The 20,047-nt window shown below is 35.3% G+C and overlaps 2 protein-coding genes across 3 annotated transcripts; one reads left to right on the forward strand and one right to left on the reverse strand.

Annotated features, from left to right (window-relative positions):
• Positions 1 to 110: 110 nt before the first annotated feature.
• On the reverse strand, positions 111 to 7,751 carry LOC145785529 (spermatogenesis-associated serine-rich protein 1-like). 2 transcript variants are annotated; one of them, XM_082597187.1, is made up of 5 exons: positions 7,664 to 7,751; positions 4,750 to 4,900; positions 2,244 to 2,645; positions 2,091 to 2,150; positions 111 to 669 (listed from the first exon to the last, which is right to left on the reverse strand). In XM_082597187.1, exons 1-5 carry the CDS (start codon positions 7,674 to 7,676, stop codon positions 546 to 548), a joined length of 750 nt encoding a protein of 249 aa, XP_082453313.1. In that variant the 5' UTR covers positions 7,677 to 7,751; the 3' UTR covers positions 111 to 545. The 2 variants fall into 2 exon arrangements, with proteins under 2 accessions (XP_082453313.1, XP_082453314.1); XM_082597188.1 differs by lacking the exon at positions 2,091 to 2,150.
• A 5,997-nt stretch (positions 7,752 to 13,748) lies between these two features.
• LOC145785432 (cilia- and flagella-associated protein 298-like) lies at positions 13,749 to 20,006 on the forward strand. The gene is made up of 6 exons (XM_082597090.1): positions 13,749 to 14,008; positions 16,796 to 16,901; positions 17,221 to 17,350; positions 17,506 to 17,656; positions 17,961 to 18,196; positions 18,901 to 20,006. The coding sequence occupies exons 1-6, from the start codon at positions 13,870 to 13,872 to the stop codon at positions 19,018 to 19,020; spliced, it is 882 nt and encodes a 293-aa protein (XP_082453216.1). The 5' UTR covers positions 13,749 to 13,869; the 3' UTR covers positions 19,021 to 20,006.
• The last annotated feature ends 41 nt before the right edge of the window (positions 20,007 to 20,047 follow it).

Here is a 20,047-nt window from a genome sequence, read left to right on the forward strand (position 1 = left end):
AAACTCTGTAAAATGAAGCAATTATCTTCATATTTTCTGAAGTTTTAATTTTGTGGTCATTTCATTCTGTGCGAAATGGAAGCCATGCTCAATCAATAAATGAAACCGAATGAAAGAGCTGTATGTATTTCCATGTCCTGAAGGCAATTTAAGTTTGGTGTCAATTGAGCAGTCTCTTGTTCTGATAAAACTGGCGCTGAAACAGTTATCACAGTGAATGAAACGTGTAAACGTAGCAGTTTAACTATAAAAGGGAAATCAAGAAATACGTAGTTGAAACATGTGCATTGTGCAAATATCTTAATGATGTGAGTAAAGCAATGCAACTTCCTGATTTCAAGCGTGGAAATCCAGGCTATGAGTATTGAGTAGGTAAAACAGGGAATTTGAAATGTTTAATAGGGAAGCTAAACATATCACGGACAGGAACCAAAAAATGTTCCCGGAGACAGGCAGCTAATCGCACTTTAAATAATATTCGTGGGTTATCGCAGGTTTATTTAACTGCATAGGAGAAGTAGGGTTATCAAAGAGCTCCTTTCACATCAAGATTTGGGGTCAGGAACGGGTATTGTCAGTGGTGTTGCAGGTCTCCAAGCGTTTAAAGACTCCACCACTTTGACCTCACATTCAAGACGACGTTCAGCTTCTTTCACAGTGTATGGCTTTCTGTTGACACAAGTGAAATTGTGTAAGCGTTACCATTTTCATTTGACCATTGTTTTATGCCATCAGTCACGTAGCAGAGAAAAAATTAGAGGGGCAAAAGCAACTGTTGTGGGGAATATTATATATGAATCGTCATTCGACAGTTATACAGTGTCATTAAAATGTCGCATTACATTAAAAACCCTTTTTTGGGGGGGCCGTTGCTCCCCCCAGCCCTCCACTCCCCTTGCTACTTCTATGTTTTATTGAGAGAATAAAGAAATTGAAACAAACATATTTTCATACAAACACTTAACTGCTTTTTTATGTAGCACAAAAATACAAATTAGATACATCGTAAACGTGCTCAGGTCGCGGAACAAATTTCATCGGGGGTTAGGTCAGTTGCGTAGCTAGAAAGACAACTTTAGGGGTCAAAAGAAACTCTTGGGGGGGGGGGGGGGGTAAAACATTGTAATACTGAAAGTATAGTTGCTGAATGCAGCCAAATATTTATGAAACGTCATTCAACATGCAGTAATGAGCCAACCATGCGCTATAGAAATTTTGATATCGGCCAGGATAGGTCTTGTTTACGTTTCTATTTGCTCCATTAAAGACAATTTTTGGTGTGATATCACTGTGACAACACGATAGAGATGTATAGGATCCGAATCCTACTGTTTTTCTTTTGATATATTGAATCTGGATCTCGTTTTTATTTTTTTATAGAAGAGCCGGGTCCTAAATTCGCATGACTTTTTTAAATTTTGAACACGAAAACGTAAATGTTGATTAAGCCCGGAAAAAGTTTTAAGCTGTGGCGTTTGTATCCGTTACTGCGTAAATAGCATAAAGCATAGCCTACATGGTTGGTTGGTTTAGAATTTTTATCTTCGGACTGGATAAAGCCTTGATACGTTATTCCTGGTAGTTTCGCATAGGCTACTTGTAGAGGCTTTTGACGCAGGACCGGTTAGCGAGATTGGCTGAGTGAACTTTCTGGTTGTTAAAATGTTTTTGCTAGGGAATTACTCCATCCACAAGGTGCCGCTGAATGGAGAGCAGTCCTGAAATGCGTTGCTCAAGCGCACACCCCGAGAGTCGAACCAGCGCCGCGTGATCTTGAATCGGGCGTGTTACCACTGAGCTAACATGTCATGCCACTGCCTAGCAAATGTCACGCCAAAAATGCTTTGCAGCATTTATCAAAGTTTGCAAACCTTTTATCAAAAAATATAGGCAACATTTGTTAACTTGTCATTCATGTAGTGAAGTATTTTTTAATACACTTTCAATTCAGTAATTTCAGTAAAATTAATTGGTTCTGTTCCGGATCTAAGATATCTAGAAATGTCGGATCCGAATTTAAAAAAACAAAAGCCGTATCGGATCAGGATCCTAAAAATCTTGGATCCGTGGGCTACACCCATGCTACTTACATAATTGAATTTTCCTTCATAGTTTCTATCGGCGGTAACAAGCTTTGCGTCTTCACACGTCTGCAAACACAAACGGCATGGTATCGATTTCATAAGCAACAACAACTTCGTTTCGTAGGCAAAACTACAAAATAGGATAATCTGATGTCTCACCCAAAGTTTACCACTGGCCGAGTAGATCCCATTTTATGGAAGTTTCTGGAATATTCCACAGCTTGATACGGTTTGTCGCCTGGAGAAGCTTCATCTATCCCATTTCTTGGATGCCCAAAATTTCCGTAACTACCGAATTTAAAGCAGTCCGAGATCTCCGTATTAGAAATCTGTGAAGCTCGGTGTATATTACCAAACATAGTTTGTTTTCCTTTTCCGTAAACAAGGTTGATCCCATGCGGTGGGTAGTATGTGTATTCTTTCTTCGAAGGTGTATTGTTTTGAGAATGAAAATGTCGAATCGACTTCATAGGAGGATAAAAAATGTGGTCACTAGGTTGTCCTGGCCTGGGTTGCGGAGAAGGAAGCCACCTTAGCTGCGAAGTCCAGTCTGGCCCAGAGCTGAAAGCATCACAATTAGGCGGATGTAAGTAAAAATCTATACAAAAAAAAGCCTTATTTTTTTAAAAATGGGGATAATTTTCGAGTGGGTATTTTCCAGTCGGAATTTTTTCTATATTGGTATTTTCTGCATGGATATTTTCCAGTCAGAATATTTTCTGTAGATATGGGTTTTTATCGATTAGACTACCTAATCAGAGCGCTGATAAAATGTTTCGGAAGTCATTCAGTGTGCAGTTTTACGTTGAAGAAGTCTATAATCATACCTACAGTATTTCAAGCTAATATAGCATGCCATAATGTCACGTTAGTAGGCCACAATTTGAAGGCAAATGTGTTTAAATGCAGTGTCAAAGTACGAACAACTTATAAAATTTCAATCAGCGGTTCTATCCAACTTCTTGCAGTCAATGAAGGTGCACTGCACACATAGGCAAAGTTTTAAGCACTTTAACATGTAAGTTAGGCCACATGGAAAAACAGAAAAATTTGAACTTGTAAAGTAAGAAAAAGCAAAGTTGTAAGTAGCCTACTTGTGGTTGTGGGTACTGGGTAGCCCATAGCCTATTGGTTCGGATTACTTTCATTTGAATATTTTCAAAAATAAATACCCATAATAAATAAACTTTCATTTAAACAAGAAAAAGTAAAGGTAGATTATTCTAAACAACCTTCTTCTGGCTTTATTTCTACTTCAAGTGGGGTTTTGCAGATTGCAGTCCTCTACTATTCACATCACTCTACCAGCAGCATCTTCCCTTACTCAATATCATACTATTTCTGTATCTTCTGTTACACAATCTCTCCATCTTATTTTCAACCTTCTTTACTTTTTGTCATCAACTTGCAATTGTCTTATTCTTCTTTCGACATAATCTTCGTCTCTTTGTACCACATGACCCTCCCTTTCAAGGCTTGCATTTGTTTTCTGGTCATTTCAATTCTCACTCAGCCCTGCTTTGTCAACTTCAGAGACCATTGCAGCATTTTCATTTCAGCCACTTTTATTTTTGTATCTTTATCAGGGCTACCGCCTGCATCCCATACGATATTCCTGGTCTTACCATCCTTTTATAGAGTTTCTCCTTCAGCTTTTCTGGCACCTTTTTGTCACATATGACTCATAATGTTAGTTTCTCCATGATTCCCATCCTACCTGACATCTCCTTGTCACCTTTCTGTCGCTTATTTCGTTCTCATGGACTGCCGAACCAAGATATTTGAACTCATCTTATCATTGAAAGCTTTTTATAATTTGATTGATAAAATTAGTTTATAAATAATATAATTTAATCAATTTTCAACAAATTAGATTAATTGTTTATACAAAACTTCAAGTGCTATTTTTTGTATGTGACATAAAAAATGCAAAAATGTTACGTCCAAGAGGCAAAACAAATTTTATTGAGGGTTAGATTTTCCAACCACTTAAATTACCTTGTTTACAATCTAATTTAATCAATTTTCCAACCAATTGGGAAAACCTTTTATTGATGAGATTTTGTAGCCTACCGAAGTTCCAAAGGCTGTTCAAAATCTATATAGCATCCTGTTAAGGAGGATTGTCAAAGACATGCCAGATTACGAAGCCAAGTAACGTAATCAGCATTAACATATTTAAGTTTATTATGGTAGGCTAATATTTACAGAAAACAAATTTGTTTTAAGGTAGTTTTCTCGGTAAATAATACCATAATTTACTTAAATATGTTAAATCAGATTACGCTGCTCGTCTTCGTATGCCTATGGTTCAACAAGACAAACTCTCTACCAAAGCTCTAATACACCGGATTATATGGCATCATTTGGGGAGAGCATAAAATGCAAGAACATGACCTCATATTGCATCTGAACAAACCTTATTTTTGACTAGAAACATGCACATTGTGATTGAAACTAAAGCATAATAAGATTGTCCACAATCACTACAAGTTGTATGAACAACCCAACAAGGATGGCTTGTCACAACTTCAAAAGTAAAAACATTTACCAATGAAATAATCCAACAATACATGTTAAACTTCAATGAGACATTGTATACTACATTTGTGTTAACACTTAATAGGCTAACCGTCAATTTTTTTTATTAACAACTAAATCTTACTCTGAATAACTGGCATTAACATGTGATATGTGGGGTTTAAAAACTTTTTCTTTTCCACATCCATGTGGAATGTAAAGTCTTCCTTTTCTCTTTTGTGGTGTACTGGTGGTGTTCGTGGTACTATTCGAATGCTTTGTAACCATCATACCACCTGTTAAGGCAAAAACCACAAGTAAGAAATGTATAAAATAATAATCTTTGTACTATCAAAGCGTAATCTAACCAGGACAAGTTGGAGAGCCTGGCGAAGGTATTCAAGATTGATGACATAAACTGAACACAATAATAGCGAATAGACACATTGTTTGTCATGGAATAGTAGTTTAATAACTTCATTAAAACTCTATCTACATTACACACTTGTTCTTCCCATTTCACATATGATTTTGAACACATGGAAGCCAACAATAAAACTGCAAAACACCACTACTGATTAGTGATTACTAGGGCCGCAAAAGTCAATAAAGTCAAAAATTTTTAAGGACCTCGTCTGCCCATGAATCAAAGAATAAAGTTGTTTTCACCACCTAGGGGAGTATTTCTAAGAACTTTATAGTTCAAAATAAAGTCAAAGTTTTCAATAAAGCCAAAATTTGTCAAATTATGGCTTTTGACAAACTTTTTGTGTTTCTTGAGAGTACTTTTTGTCAAAATCCTCATGGAAACATTGTAAATCAGGAACTGCGACACAATTAAACCATATTAACCCATAAAAGCAGGAAATATGTCACAATACCCACTTGGATCAGCAGTAACTTTTATCGCAAATTTTCCATTATTATTCATTGTTACGTATTTAAATAATACAATTTTGGTAAAGAGGTCACTTTCTTCAACCACAGACATACTATTATTAAAACAACTATATTTAAATAATTTTTATAAAACATTTCCTCTTCACAAACGTGGTCTTTTCGAAGATCAACAGTTTGGATTTTAGAAATAGCCTACTGACATTCTGTAATACAAAAATACCTTAGCAAGCTAAATCGTCTTCAGATTTAGACTTTTGTCAAAATTTTGCTGATGAATTTAATTTACCATGCGGAGAAAATCGAGGCAAAGTGTCCTTTCCACAAGGACGGAATTACACAGGCTACCTAAATCTATTGCCAAAAACACGACGCACTTTTTATATTCCATAAAACACCTTGGCTTTTCGTTTGTTTCTGAAATCGACAAAAGACTATGTTTGGGTAACTAGTATCAATTCAAAGAAGAACTGTGGCCTTTACAAATTAGCAATTTTGTTAGGTCAAAATATAATCAAAAACATTTTTTTAGGTCAAAATAAAAATGGCCCTAGTGATTACACATTAATTCCTTCACTGTACGTGTTTTTTTGTTTTTTGATTCCAATATGGATATTGGACAACCTTGTCTGGTGCAAATAAATAGTGCTTAAAGTGAGTTTTTTAAAATCTTACAAACTGAACATGTTCATGATTTACTGTGCAGTGGTGTTGGTAACACTGCTTCAAAAAATTAACACACAATAAAAAAAATCAACTTTTTATGTAAATTGATCAATAGCAAATGCAAGAGAAAACTAACTGTATTATATAAGACTTTTGTGCAACCAGTTTGATCGATCTCTAAACACATCTTGAAAGGACTTAAAAGTTTGCCAACTACAATGTTTTTTTGTTGACATTAGTTTAGAGCCATTTGTTGTAAAATAAGCCATTAGGCTATACTCTAATACTAGATCTTGTATTTATAAAAGAATATGGCAGTACTATGTGGGCTATATCATCATCATTAGCCAGTCATGCTACTGCTGGCAGATAGCCTCCACATGGGCTTAACATAAAATGTAAAAAAGTAACAGTAATTTAGGCATCACTTCTAGAATGAACTCTACCAGATATAGGCTACTACATTTTTGTCATAAGTGTGTCCATCAAATATGAAATGCTTTAGATATATTATTGATAATGTACATCACAATACCAGTACATCAACAAATAGAAAAGTGGAAAAAGTCTGGCAGAGTTTAAAATATTTATGGACATTCATTTAGGTACCATACTTAGGTACAAGTCTGTAGCTATAGCATAGTCAAACAATTTCAATGCGCTAATTTATTGCAATGATCTGCGAAAGTGATTTCCTTGACGTTAACCAAACATAAACTTGGTTGAAATTAAAATGTAAAACAAACATAGCCTACTTTTAGCCAACTGATATAACAGGCAAATGATACACAAAATGGTAACAGTGAATTAAAGTTTAAACATAATCAAGCTGAATAAAAATAGAAATATATCGAAATTATCTGATTAGTTTCAAATTATAGGCCTACACTTTGGTACATGCTTACACTTTCAGCAAAAACACCAATTTTGAGACTTAAAATGTGGCCATCCAAAATAGTACGGTAGGCTATTGCTCAAAAGCGTTATTTAAGTAAATTGTATAAAATAATGACAAGCAATTCGGATAGATTCCTGTTAAATTCCAAAATTTAAAACAAAAACAAATAGTTTGCATTTTACAACCAAATGTGAAAGAATGTTGGTTGGTTTTGAATCTTAATCCTTAGACTGACAAAGTCTTTGATAGGTTATTACTGGCAGTTTCGTATACTTGTAAAGGCTTTTGATGCAGGACTGGTGACTGAGACTCACAGAGTGAAGTTTTTGATTGTTGTTGCCAGGAAATTATTCCATCAACTAGGTGCCGTGAAATGGAGAGCAGTCCTGAAATACGTTGCTCAAGCGCACACCCTGAGAGCCGAGCTGCTTGATCTTGAGTTGGACGAGTAACCACTGAGCTAACAGGCAGACCACTGGCCTACAATAAACGACTAGGCCTATACATTTCAGTTTTTACAAGAACCTCACATTCATACTATTTATTTTTATTACAACTAACAGGATTACCAAAGTATTTAATACATTTCATAACGTACCATTCTTTTCCATGATTGCAATCAGCTGATCTGGGACATCTCAAACAGACACATTCGCTTTAGCGGCGCTCCTCAAAATGAATTTAGCGTATACGCCAATGTAGTCATGGCATCGAAATCACTGAACCATAACAAGGATTTCCTTGGATTGGAATATTTTTGCACTTGTTTGCTGCCGGTGTAAACGGATTTAAAAAAAAGAAGTTTAATCACACAAAACATATGCTGAACATTCAAAACTAGCCAATTTTTTTCGCAATAAGATGATCGAAAAAAAAAACAGACAAACTTTATTTGAAAGTTGAAGCTTGCATTGGAAAATTTTTGAACTTTTTGTCGGATCATCCACTATTAAGGTCTCTAGTCAATAAAACTAGCCCATAAAACCAAAGACCTGGCAGACAGGCTATTTGTTTTGTGTAATCTCGTTTGCACCAACTTGGAATATGCTTTTGCTGTAATTGGAGTTTTTTAAACTGTTCGTTAATAACTGAATGGTAGGTCATGCATGACCTATGCATGACCTACCATCAACAACATGTGACAAATATGCATATGCTGATGACTTGGCCATCTTGCACTCTGCGAAAGACTGGCAATCATTAGAAATGACATTGAGCCAAGACATGACGACCATATCTGGATACCTTCATCAATGGAAACTGAAGCTCAGCGAAAGTAAAACTGTGACGGCAGCCTTCCATCTCAACAACAGGGAGGCAAAACGTGACCTGAAAGTGACCGTTAGCGGCAAAATTTTGCCGCCCTGCCAGAACCTACATACCTTGGGGTTACACTTGACAGGTCACTCACATAGACATACCGTCACCATTTACAGTCACTACGCAAAAAGCTGACATCTCGCGTCGCCCTGCTGAGACGTTTGGCAGGCACAACTTGGGGTGCAGGTGCTGACACCTTGCGCACTGCAACCCTGGCGTTGGTCCACTCCACTGCTGAATACTGCGCCCCTGCCTGGTGCCGCAGTGCCCACACCCGTCTCATCGACAGCCCAATCAACGACGCATTGCGAACTGTAACTGGATACCTGCGCCCAACTCCAACAGAGTATTTACCAATCCTTGCAGGCATCCAACCTGCTGAACTTCGCCGAAAGGGAGCCCTTATACACCTGGCTCGCCGGGCGGGGGATCCTAACCACTTGCTTCATGCAAAACTCAACATCCCACCTCAGGAATCTCCCCGGCAATTAAAGTCAAGACACCCCTTTGTGCCAGCTGCTGTTGAATTACTACATCCATTCAGCGATCATGCCATCAGCGCAGCACACTTCATGGAAGACAATTGGAATGCAGCGTGGTGTGCCACCGACACGAAACTACATCGTTTTATACCTCACCCGGTGGCGTGCCCCCCTGGTATGGACCTGCCTCGGCCGACTTGGGTCAAGCTCAACAGAATCCGAACCGGAGTCGGTCGCTTCCATTCCAACATGCACAAGTGGGGTTTGGCTCCCTCACCGGCCTGCGAATGCGGCGCGGAAGATCAAACTGCTGACCATGTCGTTCTCGAATGTCCGATCTATAAGGCACCAGTTCAGTTCAGTTCAGTTGTTTTTTTATTTCTGACCATCATATCAAAACAATACACATCAACATAGCAAAGGTCAAGAAAAAGGTAGAAGCGACAAAACGCGAAGGTTAAAACGTGCTTGTGATCGAAGTAAGTTATTGAGTTGAAAAAAATTTGGCACGGTCGCAACACCTTCAGAAAAATTTAAGATATAAAGGGAAAAAAAAAATAAAAAATGTAACAAAACAAATAAACATATATAGGCTACAACTTTATTAGCGTACATAACTTTAGCTGATATATTGAAGATTTGTATGGACAGTTGCTATGAAGATCGGCCATGGTGCGTTATCAAGAGTGCTGATGGTCGTAAGGGGAACACGTCTTGATGCGTTTAGCTCATAGCAAAGAGCAAGGCAGGCAAAGAAAACCCCACAAAGAAATCCTACCACGGGCAAAGCCATTTCAAGCGCAACGCACCAGGCCTTGCACGACTCACAAAATAGATAGGCTATAACTTGACGACATGAAACAATGACAAAAAAACAAATAAAACAAACTAGCAAAAAACAACATCATCATCTTGCGGAAATTCAATTATACCCAGGGAAGTTATGTCTTAAAGATATCAAGCGTGCTTTGATAAAAGTTGCGTTGATAAAGCGATAATTTTAGACCCCTGTCAGCTAAACTCGCCACTTCCACACCGATCCAACGTTGGCTAACGTTGAATTAATGCAAAAATGACAGTCATCGCCAGCTGGGATGACTGTCACCAAATGGAACGCATGGTATAGCAACGCTGGCCGAAGCTACACTCACCTGGCTCTCCATCACCTGCCCTGAAATTTGATTTGATCTAGTCTCAAACGAAAGAAGAAGAAGAATAACTAAATGAGATTTTAGTGTAACTGTCACATTGGCAGCTTATTGGTTCTTATATAGCAAATCTGCAACCACAAGCGCTCATTTCAAGAATGCATTTCTTTAGCCTACTTTCCTATTGCAGTCAATGTTTTTGCAAGTGTGCTTAGGATTGGCTCATTGAAATAAGTTTACAATTGAGTTAAGAGATTGGAATTAGCTCATGCAAATCGAGTTTCAAGAGCAGGCCTACGCAGTAAAAAAAAAGCAAAGGAGATTGCAGTGTAGCAACCAAGCCAAATTTCCAACTTATAATTTTATATCGGATTCAACCACGTTTTGTTGCTTCTACCTTTTTCTATACTTCAAGCTATGTTTTAGCATGGGTTGTTTTTCGACATGATGTTCAGAAGTAAAAACATACTGAACAGTGTTTCCTTTTAAAAAAGGTAAACATTGTTGGCTAACCTACACCGATTACTTATACATACTTTGTCTATAACAACACAGCTAAGTGTTTGAGCCCCCCCCCAAAAAAATTTTTAGGAATGCACTCCTGGTTAGCAGTTGTTGTTTTTGTAGGCTATAGGTGTTTTTTTTCTAATGCTAGTTTTGTAGGGCATGATATTTTTTTGGTATTTGAATACAACCACAAAAATTCACTTGACTGTCGCAGCATTACAAAACTTTTTGTTTTCATTTTTACGGAAGTTAAGCCTATCTTGTTTCAACGTTATGCCGATGCTTGACATTTGTCACATTAAAAACAAGGGAAGCAACTGACTCGATGACTAATATAGTCTCTCGCTGCTTGCTATCTGTTGTAGAATCTAGATTGTTATTGTACTATTTTATTCGCATTGTTAACATTTGTACCTTATGCTAATATCGCAACAGACGAAACAAAAGGTTTCTCTCTCTTATTAAAACCCTTTTATTTATTTTATTAATAGGCAAAATAAGTTTTTGAGAATAGTAGGTGATTGCTTCTCCAATTCCCCATGGCTATTTAGAAAAGTTTAAAAGTTCATAAAGTTTTCTTGGTATTTTTGAGCAACTATTTACTAGTAATTAATTATGTTTTCAAAAAATAAATAAATGCATTGAATCTACAGGAAAAGTATATTTGACGAAAAGGGGAGTTGTAAGTCCAGGGTACCATATTATTTACTTCATGGCAACTAACAACCAGTTGTAGTTTGAAAACAGCTGGTAGCCCCAGTCAAATGTTGGATTTATTTTCCATGTTGCAATGCATGTGCTGATTGGATTAGTTTCCTTATTGTGCGTTTGTATAAGTTGGTCAGCAGTGCAGGACTAGAATACATGGCGTATTTAATAATTAAATGTTTATTGAATATCTAATCGGAATGTGGCTGAATGGGCACAAGTTTGATGTAGTAATATGGTACCTTACCATAAAACCTTTTGGAGTTTTTAATAGAATCCTTCAAACAAGGGTATTGGGTGTATATTTCTTTCAATCAAATTTATTTCGGCACAGCCTACGTTCATTTTTATTTGCAGTAACATAAAATTGGACATGGGATACTGTATTATTTTTATTCGAATGGATGCTAAGGTACCGGTATCCAGTGATTCTCAACGTGGTCCACCTGGAGTTTCTGTTGGTCCACAGGGAGTTCTATAAATCCTTGATAAAACGTTCTTCAAAATTGTATCATTTACTAGAGTAAATTATGTAAGGACTGCATTACAGGTGTAAGAAAATTATGTAGCATGTATGATTGATTGTATGTCAGCGTGATGTAATAATCATGTTTACTTCATGATTTTTGATCGATTTTTCTGAAAGTGCAAGATAAGCATCTCAGCAGTTTTTGAACTTATTTTACTAGTTGACGAGTAGGCAATTGAACTGTTCAAGGCATAAGTGAAGTGCTGGAAGGCCTAATCAATAAATCATATGTTGCTGTAATTGTAGTGGTGTTGTCGATGCACAAAGATTGCGTTTCTTCAATCTTCATGGTACAAAGTTTCTTTAGACAGAGTAGAGCTATTCATTGTTTGTGACGCGACAATTTATCGAAAGACAATTTATCAAACGACAGTTAATCGAAAGTCAGTTTATCTAATGACAATTCATCGAAACGACAGTTCATCGAATCGACTGTTTATCAAAACGACAATTCATCGACTAAGTGTTATCAAAACGACAGTTTATCAAACAACAAATCTCCCGAAACAAATTTTATCTAAAATTTTAATGCACATACCGTATGCAATAAAATACTCAAGGGTTAGGTTTTCGATTAACTGTCGTTCGATTAATTGTTGTTTGGTGAACAGTTGTTTCGATTAACCGTCATTCAATTAATTGTCATTCGATAAACTGTCGTTTCGATTAACTGTTGTTCGATAAACTGTCGTAGTAGCCTACCTTCGTTGTTTTACTGAATATTAATTAAATTATTTTATGAATGTCAAATGTTAATTTTTCAAATGCTAAATTAAGTAGCCTACTGTATTTTGCAGTTCTATCAAATCAACAAAATGTTACAAGCTGTTTTGTTAGCATAAAATTTAAAATTATGTGTATTCAAGTAGTTATGGTTGAGTGTATAAAATAAGAGGGTTTGCTTAATTAGTGAATTACGTATCATTTTATTAAGGAATAAGATTGGACACGCCCTTGATTTTTCTGACCTATATGCAGTACAGTTTCGACTAGTGGCGTTAATGAGGCGTCGACATAGCAAAGTTGTCCATCGAATATCTTTTTCAAAAATATGGTCCATGGGCCAAAAAAGATTGAGAATCACTGGATACCATACATCACATGGCCTAAGCACTAAAAAACTATTTTCTTCTTGGTAACATTTTAAATTCTCTTACTGGACCCATAAGGCTTGCTTGGACATGATATTTTTTTTTTGTTCTTTGTTTGAGCTTCTGATGCCAAGGGTCTATCCTTTTACTGCCCCAGGTTCATGATGTTTCCTTTCTTTGTTGAGCAGTTTAATATTTAGATGTGTATAACTCTTTGTCCAAAAACATTAAGGTCCATGTGCGTATTTGCGTCATAGATATAATTGTAACCACTTCACAAAAAAAAAAATGATTTGACAGAAAAAAGTTTAATGGCTTATTTATCAATAATGTTATTACAAATTGTGCAAGTTATACCTTTTTACGCTGACTATGTGACTTGTTTTTATGTTTTCAAATTACGTTTTTAGAAAAACTCAGTTTTTTATAAAAAAAAATAGCATCCTGACTTTCGAGCGCCATAAAAATTATTGTGAAAGAGAAGTGCTTTTATCAGGTCCTGACATCGCATTATATACCACAAGTTTTTTTACAGATTGTTGTATTAGGTGCAATTCCGTCAGAATGTCTGTGACGTTTGGACGCATTATGGAATTGCAACAACAGTTACAAAATACGCTATAGCCTAGTCATTTTAATACACGCAATAATACCACCAAATTATTGCACGCTTAAGAGCATGAAAATATATTTCTAATAAAAAAAGACTAACTGTTTCAGTTAACAAATACAATTTTCAGAGGTTCTTGAAAAAAAAATAGTTGTAAATATGCACATGGAGTGTAGTTGTTTTGCAGCAAATGAGCTTTCTTTTTCCATTGCAAATAAGCTTAGATAAATTATAATAATAAGTTAATAAACTCAAACCTACCATAAATTGTTTTTGTATAGGTGCAAAAAAAGCTTGTACCGTAGTTTGTTTTAAACTATTTACGTATATATGTTATGATATATCTTGAATTGATTTTAAAAACATTACAAGTTAATTGGAATCAAGCCTTTTTTATCAAATTGTTTCAATGGTTCGTTTAAATGTCAAACATGGCGAAGAAAGCCAGTTTCTTTATGACACTACAACTACCATTGCTGTTGTTGATATTGTTAACCAGTTACTTGACCTTTATAATGGAAGATTAAAGATTGAAAGAATTTGCTCAGGTAAGGTATTCAGTATCATACCATCTATTGTATTTATTGTTTAATGTTTAATCTAAATAGTATTTATTGTTTAATGTACATAAATACTATGGTACAAAAAGTGCTCAATGCCAAGCAAAAAGCCAAGCAGAGTGAATTACATCAAATATAGTTACTACTTTGTAAAACCTCTATAGCCTGTTTCACCCTAAAAGGGGGATCATCAAAAGGCCCTGAAAAATATGCAAAAGCAATAAATTGGTAATATATACGCCACGGGTCATTCCATGCCAAATGAGCAAATTTTTTGGAAAAATTACACCACATGTCATAGATTTTATTGAAGTTTGGCATACTTGTAGATGTCGAAGAAATATAAAGAATGCAAAAAAATTTTTGAAAAATTTCAAACATTGGTGGAGTTATGGGTATTGGAAAAATCACCATTTTTGCCTGTTCCACTTCAGTGATTTTGTCCAATTTCTTGTCATATTTCTAATTTCTTATCCTACGATCATACAATATGGCTGAAAATTGCTAAACAGACATTTTAAGATCCAAGGAATCTAAAAATGTAAACTAAAAAGTTGACAGAGAACTTCTTTATATGATTATAAAGGTTTCAACTTGCTACATGCATTTTTCGGAGGCCAAACTTTGGGGGCCTATAAAAAAAATGGGTATAAAAATTAAGAACTGAAATTCACATGTTTTATACTTATACCAATACACTTTCATGTCAAATAAAAAAATTGAATTAATTTTGATAACTACTATGATAAAAGTTAGATTTTCTGACTTGCAAATTTTGACCTTTTTTACACTCATTGTTTAAGATTTTTGTCTATGACATCACAATTTACATTATTGCTTGTTGATGACATCACAATTTACATATTGTTTGTCATGACAATTGTTATGTAGCTCATGAATGAATTGAATACTGGTAATACACTAAGGTTTAGTGCAGTAGGCCATGCACCATAGTATTAGTAGTGGTAACTTGTAGAGTTATTGAGTTAATTACTCTTTTAACTGTGATTTCAATTTTAGGTTGTCCTATTAGCAATGTATTATTCCTAACATGCTCCACAGATCTTGCAACCAGAAAAAATACTTTTCCCACTGTTCAAGTGTTCACAGCCCGTCTACCTGCTTGAAGCAGAGAAATGTCAAGGTTCATAATAAACATGTTCATCTGTTTCTGCAAGTCCACCAATGTCCAAAAACCCAATGCTTCTAGCAAAGTGAATTTTTATGGTACAATACCTTATTTTTTTCCAATGTCATAATGCTGTGTAGAATCCATAACAATTGTGTTATTGTAAAACTAATGTAGTACTAATAATATGATAACTACTATAGTGCATGGCCTACAACGTTAAACCTTAGTGTATTACCAGTATTCAATTCATTCATGAGCTGCATTATGACAAACAATATGTACATTGTGATGTCATCCACAAGCAATAATGTAAATTGTGATGTCATAGACAAAAATCTTGAACAATGAGTGTAAAAAGGGTCAAAATTTGCAAGTCAGAAAATCTAGCTTTTATCATAGTAGTTATCAAAATTAATTCAATTTTTTTATTTGACATGAAAGAGTATTGGTATAAGTCCAATACATGTGAATTTCAGTTCTTAATTTTTATACCCATTTTTTTTATAGGCCCTCAAAGTTTGGCCTCCGAAAAATGCATGTAGCAAATTGAAACCTTTATAATCATATCAAGAAGTTCTCTGTCAACTTTTTAATTTACATTTTTGGTTTCCTTGGATCTTAAAATGTCTGTCTAGCAATTTTCAGCCATTTTGTTTGATCATAGGTTAAGAAATTAGAAATACTATAGGAAATTGGACAACATCACTAAAGCGGAACAGGCAAAAATGGTGATTTTACTAATGACCATAACTCGGCTAATATTTAAACTTTTTCAAAATTTTTTTTTGTATTCTTCATATTTCTTTGACATCTACAAGTATGCCAAATTTCAAAAAAATCTATGACATGTGGTGTAACCCATTTGCTCATTTGGCATGGAATGACCCATACCTGAAATTTTGAAAAGATATTAAATATTATACAAAACAATGAAAACTATCAATACTACAAAAAAGTGCTCAATGCTAAGAAAAAAGCAAAGCAGAGCAAATTAAATCAAATATAGTTATTACTATCTGAAGCCGTTACAAATTGTTTCACCTAACGGATCATCAGAAGGTCTTATTCAAATAGAATCTATTTGAATAAGACCTTCTGATGATCCGTTAGGTGAAACAATTTGTAACGGCTTCAGATAGTAATAACTATATTTGATTTAAATATTATACAAATGTATGTTATGTAGGATTGAATTTTTCCGTAGCACAGTAAAATTCTTTTGATGAATTCTTTCAAATATTAAATCTAATTTTCTTTGAGACGGACTTTTCAAACATGGTATTAGTTGGTGTAGTAGTACTAGTACATAACAAATACTGGATGAGTTTGGGTTGCTGTGCAAATGCCAGCTACCAGAAATATAGCGATCGAAGCCAAGTTCCAGGTAATAAGTTCTCAATGTTCATTCTCAAATGACTATGCAGAATATTTTGTACGGTATGATTTCAAGAGATTATTTAACATGTGGTTTTAGACATTATACATTGTACAAACTACCGTACTGTAGTTAAATAGTTATACAGGAGTAGTAGTATTTTTTGCTGTCGAATATAAATTAAAAATAATATCTAGTATCAGTAGCCTATACATTTTTATTTGTACGGTAACTCAATAATACCATGAGTCTGTTGATTTGTAAATAGAAATGGAATTCTTAGCAAAACATGGGACCTTACTTCCACCAAACATGCAAGGGTTAACTGATGACCAAATCACTGAACTAAAGTTAAAGGATGAGTGGATTGAAAAGTATGTTCTTTCATCTTAGAATAGCTAGCAATACTTTACCTCTTGATACCTTTAACATGCTCTGTTTAGATGTTTTATAGAGTCCTAGCTTGCACTTGATGCAAACTTTTGTAGAGTAAGACAATTGCAGATGGGGATATATAAGTGTATAAGATATTGTAGGTTAACAACATTTTGGTTTTACAATATGCTACAAAGTGCCATTTCTTACTGTAAATAATGTTTATCCACAATATGTTTAAAACACTTTTTAGAATGATTCTATATAACTTTAAAGTGGAATAAAATGGATCTATTGGTTACTTATTGATTTCTTTAGATGTGTTCCAAGTGGTGGTTCTGTGTTCAGCAAAGATGATATTGGACGAAGGAATGGCCATGCACCAAATGCAAAGATGGCTGAAGTCTTGAATAAAATGATTCTTGAGGCAAAAGCGAATATTAATAAGGTAAATCAAAAGCATGCAATATAGTTCTTTTAAAATTGACTGATAGATAGTAATTTCACCGGATAAGTTTGTAGAAAAATTCCTTCATGCAAATGCCAACAAAATGTAAGATGCACAAGACGAGTTACATAAATCGCCTGTTGTGTTTTCAACAGAAACTTGTTGAAGCCAACACTGTCATGACGAAAACAATTATCAAAGACACCTTGGACCAATTGAGAGGTGCTGTTATGATTGTTTACCCCATGGGACTTCCCCCTCACGACCCAATCAGAATGGAGTTTGAAAATGCAGAAGATTTAACAGGTTGTTGTCATGATACTGTAATGTTACAATGACACTTCTCTAGCTTTAATCCGGAGAAAATTCATTTTATCTTTGTTGTAAATGCATGAGCCATTATTGAGCATCCCATGCTGAAATATCATATAATGTCGTTTGCTTGCACTTCTTTTACATCCAATATAGCGTATGTCCGTATTTTACATTCTTCTAAACTTGTACACTGCATAATTTAATATGTTGGTTCTGACACACCCAAGGGGGTCATGTGATATAGGAACAGTGAACAAGCCCATGGCGTGAAAGTATGCGTTTTATGTTACGTCAGGAACCCAGGCGTCTCTTCAAGTGATTCCTGAAGGACAAGGTACTCTGTGGTGGGCTGGCAAAGAAATGCAACCCGGCAAAAAGTTATCGGATTATGTTGGCAAGAATGAAAAAACGAAGATTGTGGTTAAGTTGCAGAAAAAAGGAACTGGACCTCCTGGAAGGGAGCCAGTGGTGAATGAAGATCAAAAGAAACAAATGATGCTGCAGGCATATAGACGACAAGAAGAACTGAAGGTGGTTATTATTTCCATACGTTGAATAAGTTAGTCTGAATATTTCACATGACATAAGTCATTGTTTGAGCCTTAGTTCAATCAAATATCTTCTTTTACCACCTTAAATTGTCGATGTTTGCCCGGACTACACTGACAAATGCAATAGTGTAATTATACAGAATTACATATATTTGAGTTTTTTTAGTCAGCTTTGAATCATCACATTATTTAAAGCATATTTGGTATGCTTGCGGGGGAGGATGATTCGTGTTACATACTGAGATACGGTATTAATTTAAATCTTAAAAGTTTCACAAATACAAAGTGTCAGGCAATCTTTCTAAAAGATTCAGTTTCACTTTTAGCAGCATGATTGTTGCTTACTTCATAATGTAGATACTAACGAGCTCTTTTAGCCTGATGCTGCGAGTTCGCTATGGTAGTAGCGGTTTGCACTAGTTTTCGGAACACAGTTCCCTTATCATGTGCTATGACGATTCGACGACTATTCGTTATATTATAGTCCATGACCTGGAAACTGTGTTCTGAAAGCTAGTGCAAACCGCTACTACTATAGCGAACTCGCAGCATCAGGCTAAAAGAGATCGTTATTATCCGCATTGTGAAGTAATCTTTGTAAAGCTTGGCGCTGTTGAGTGTTGATACTGCTATTCTGTTAACATTGTGAAGATCGGAAAATTATTCAATGCCACCCTCTTTTAGAAACTGGAAAACGTTGATGAAGACCAACATTTGAGCTCACAATGGGCGGATAATCGCATGCTGCAGCGTCAGTTCCAGGGACTGAACAATGTGTCCTGGAGGCCTGGAAAGAACTTTTAATCAATCCTCTCAGCAACTTTCAACATACAAGCTGTTGGCATCCCAATCATTTCTGAACTTTTTGTTGCAAGGAAAAAAAGGAGTTCTTTAATCAACACTGTGTCCCAGATGGTATATGCCCAGCTGCTATTCAGTTGACGTGAAACCGCGAGTTGGCAAAGTAAAAACGTTGCAAAAAAGATTTTAATATTTATCCGTTGTCAAGTTTAAACTTGTTTTCTTTACTATTGTCAATACATTGTTTCTCAGAGGAAGTGTCTTTTTTATCAACACGATGTCTGATATTTTGCTATTAAAACATGACTACTTGTTTGTTGAATGGTTTACCCATGGTACTTTAAAAACATGGCTTCAATGGACCCCATTGTCTTTTGCACTTGCTCAATCACATGTGATTTTATTGGCTTAGGATTGTGATAAAAAGATTGAAAGTGAAGTTCTGACATAAATAATATAATACATAAAAGTAAGATTTCATCTGAAAAAACAACATAAAAATGCAGAGTCCGAAAGTTATATGTAGTTTTATATTGTGAATAAAGATAGCGAACAGTCCCAAACGTATAAGAAATCAGATATGGTGTTTTCATACCTCCTGCATGGTTTCTGAAGGAGTACTGTACGTTGAAATGTTCCTTTAGTGATTTTGAAAACTAAGTACGTTTTTCGATGATGGCTCAAAGCCAACTGTACTATTCAAACAGGATAGTTATTGATGTTCAAATAGGATAGTTATTGATGTACGGTACATGCTTGAGTGCCATAAGTTGTATATCATTCATTTCAAAACGTTGATTTATATCTTTCCAGATTTCTCACAAAACTTGATATATTATAAATGTTTCAGGTTGAAGCAAGGTTTTATGCATTGACATTCATTTGTAAAAATATTGTGTTTACTAAAACGACTTTTGGCCATTGGTGAGAGCAGTCCTAAGATTCAATTTATGAACCTGTATGTTTTACACGAAGAGTTCAGAGTTGTGTCCCTCAAATTATAATGATGTATTATGCAACTGTCTCTTCT

The sequence above is a fragment of the Aplidium turbinatum genome, chromosome 16 (assembly GCF_918807975.1).
Source record: "Aplidium turbinatum chromosome 16, kaAplTurb1.1, whole genome shotgun sequence".
In the NCBI taxonomy this organism is placed as follows: Eukaryota; Metazoa; Chordata; class Ascidiacea; order Aplousobranchia; family Polyclinidae; genus Aplidium; species Aplidium turbinatum.

Excerpts from the sequence above, each read along its gene's own strand:
- LOC145785529 (XM_082597187.1), bottom strand. Across the intron at positions 2,151-2,243 it reads CGGCCAGTGGTAAACTTTGG|ACGTGTGAAGACGCAAAGCT; the intron begins GTGAGACATCAG and ends TTGTGTTTGCAG. Across the intron at positions 670-2,090 it reads ATGAAGGAAAATTCAATTAT|AAAGCCATACACTGTGAAAG; the intron begins GTAAGTAGCATG and ends TTGTGTCAACAG.
- LOC145785432 (XM_082597090.1), top strand. The coding sequence starts at position 13,870 with ATGGTTCGTTTAAATGTCAAACATGGCGAAGAAAGCCAGTTTCTTTAT. Across the intron at positions 14,009-16,795 it reads GATTGAAAGAATTTGCTCAG|AAATGGAATTCTTAGCAAAA; the intron begins GTAAGGTATTCA and ends ATTTGTAAATAG. Across the intron at positions 17,351-17,505 it reads CAAAAGCGAATATTAATAAG|AAACTTGTTGAAGCCAACAC; the intron begins GTAAATCAAAAG and ends TGTTTTCAACAG.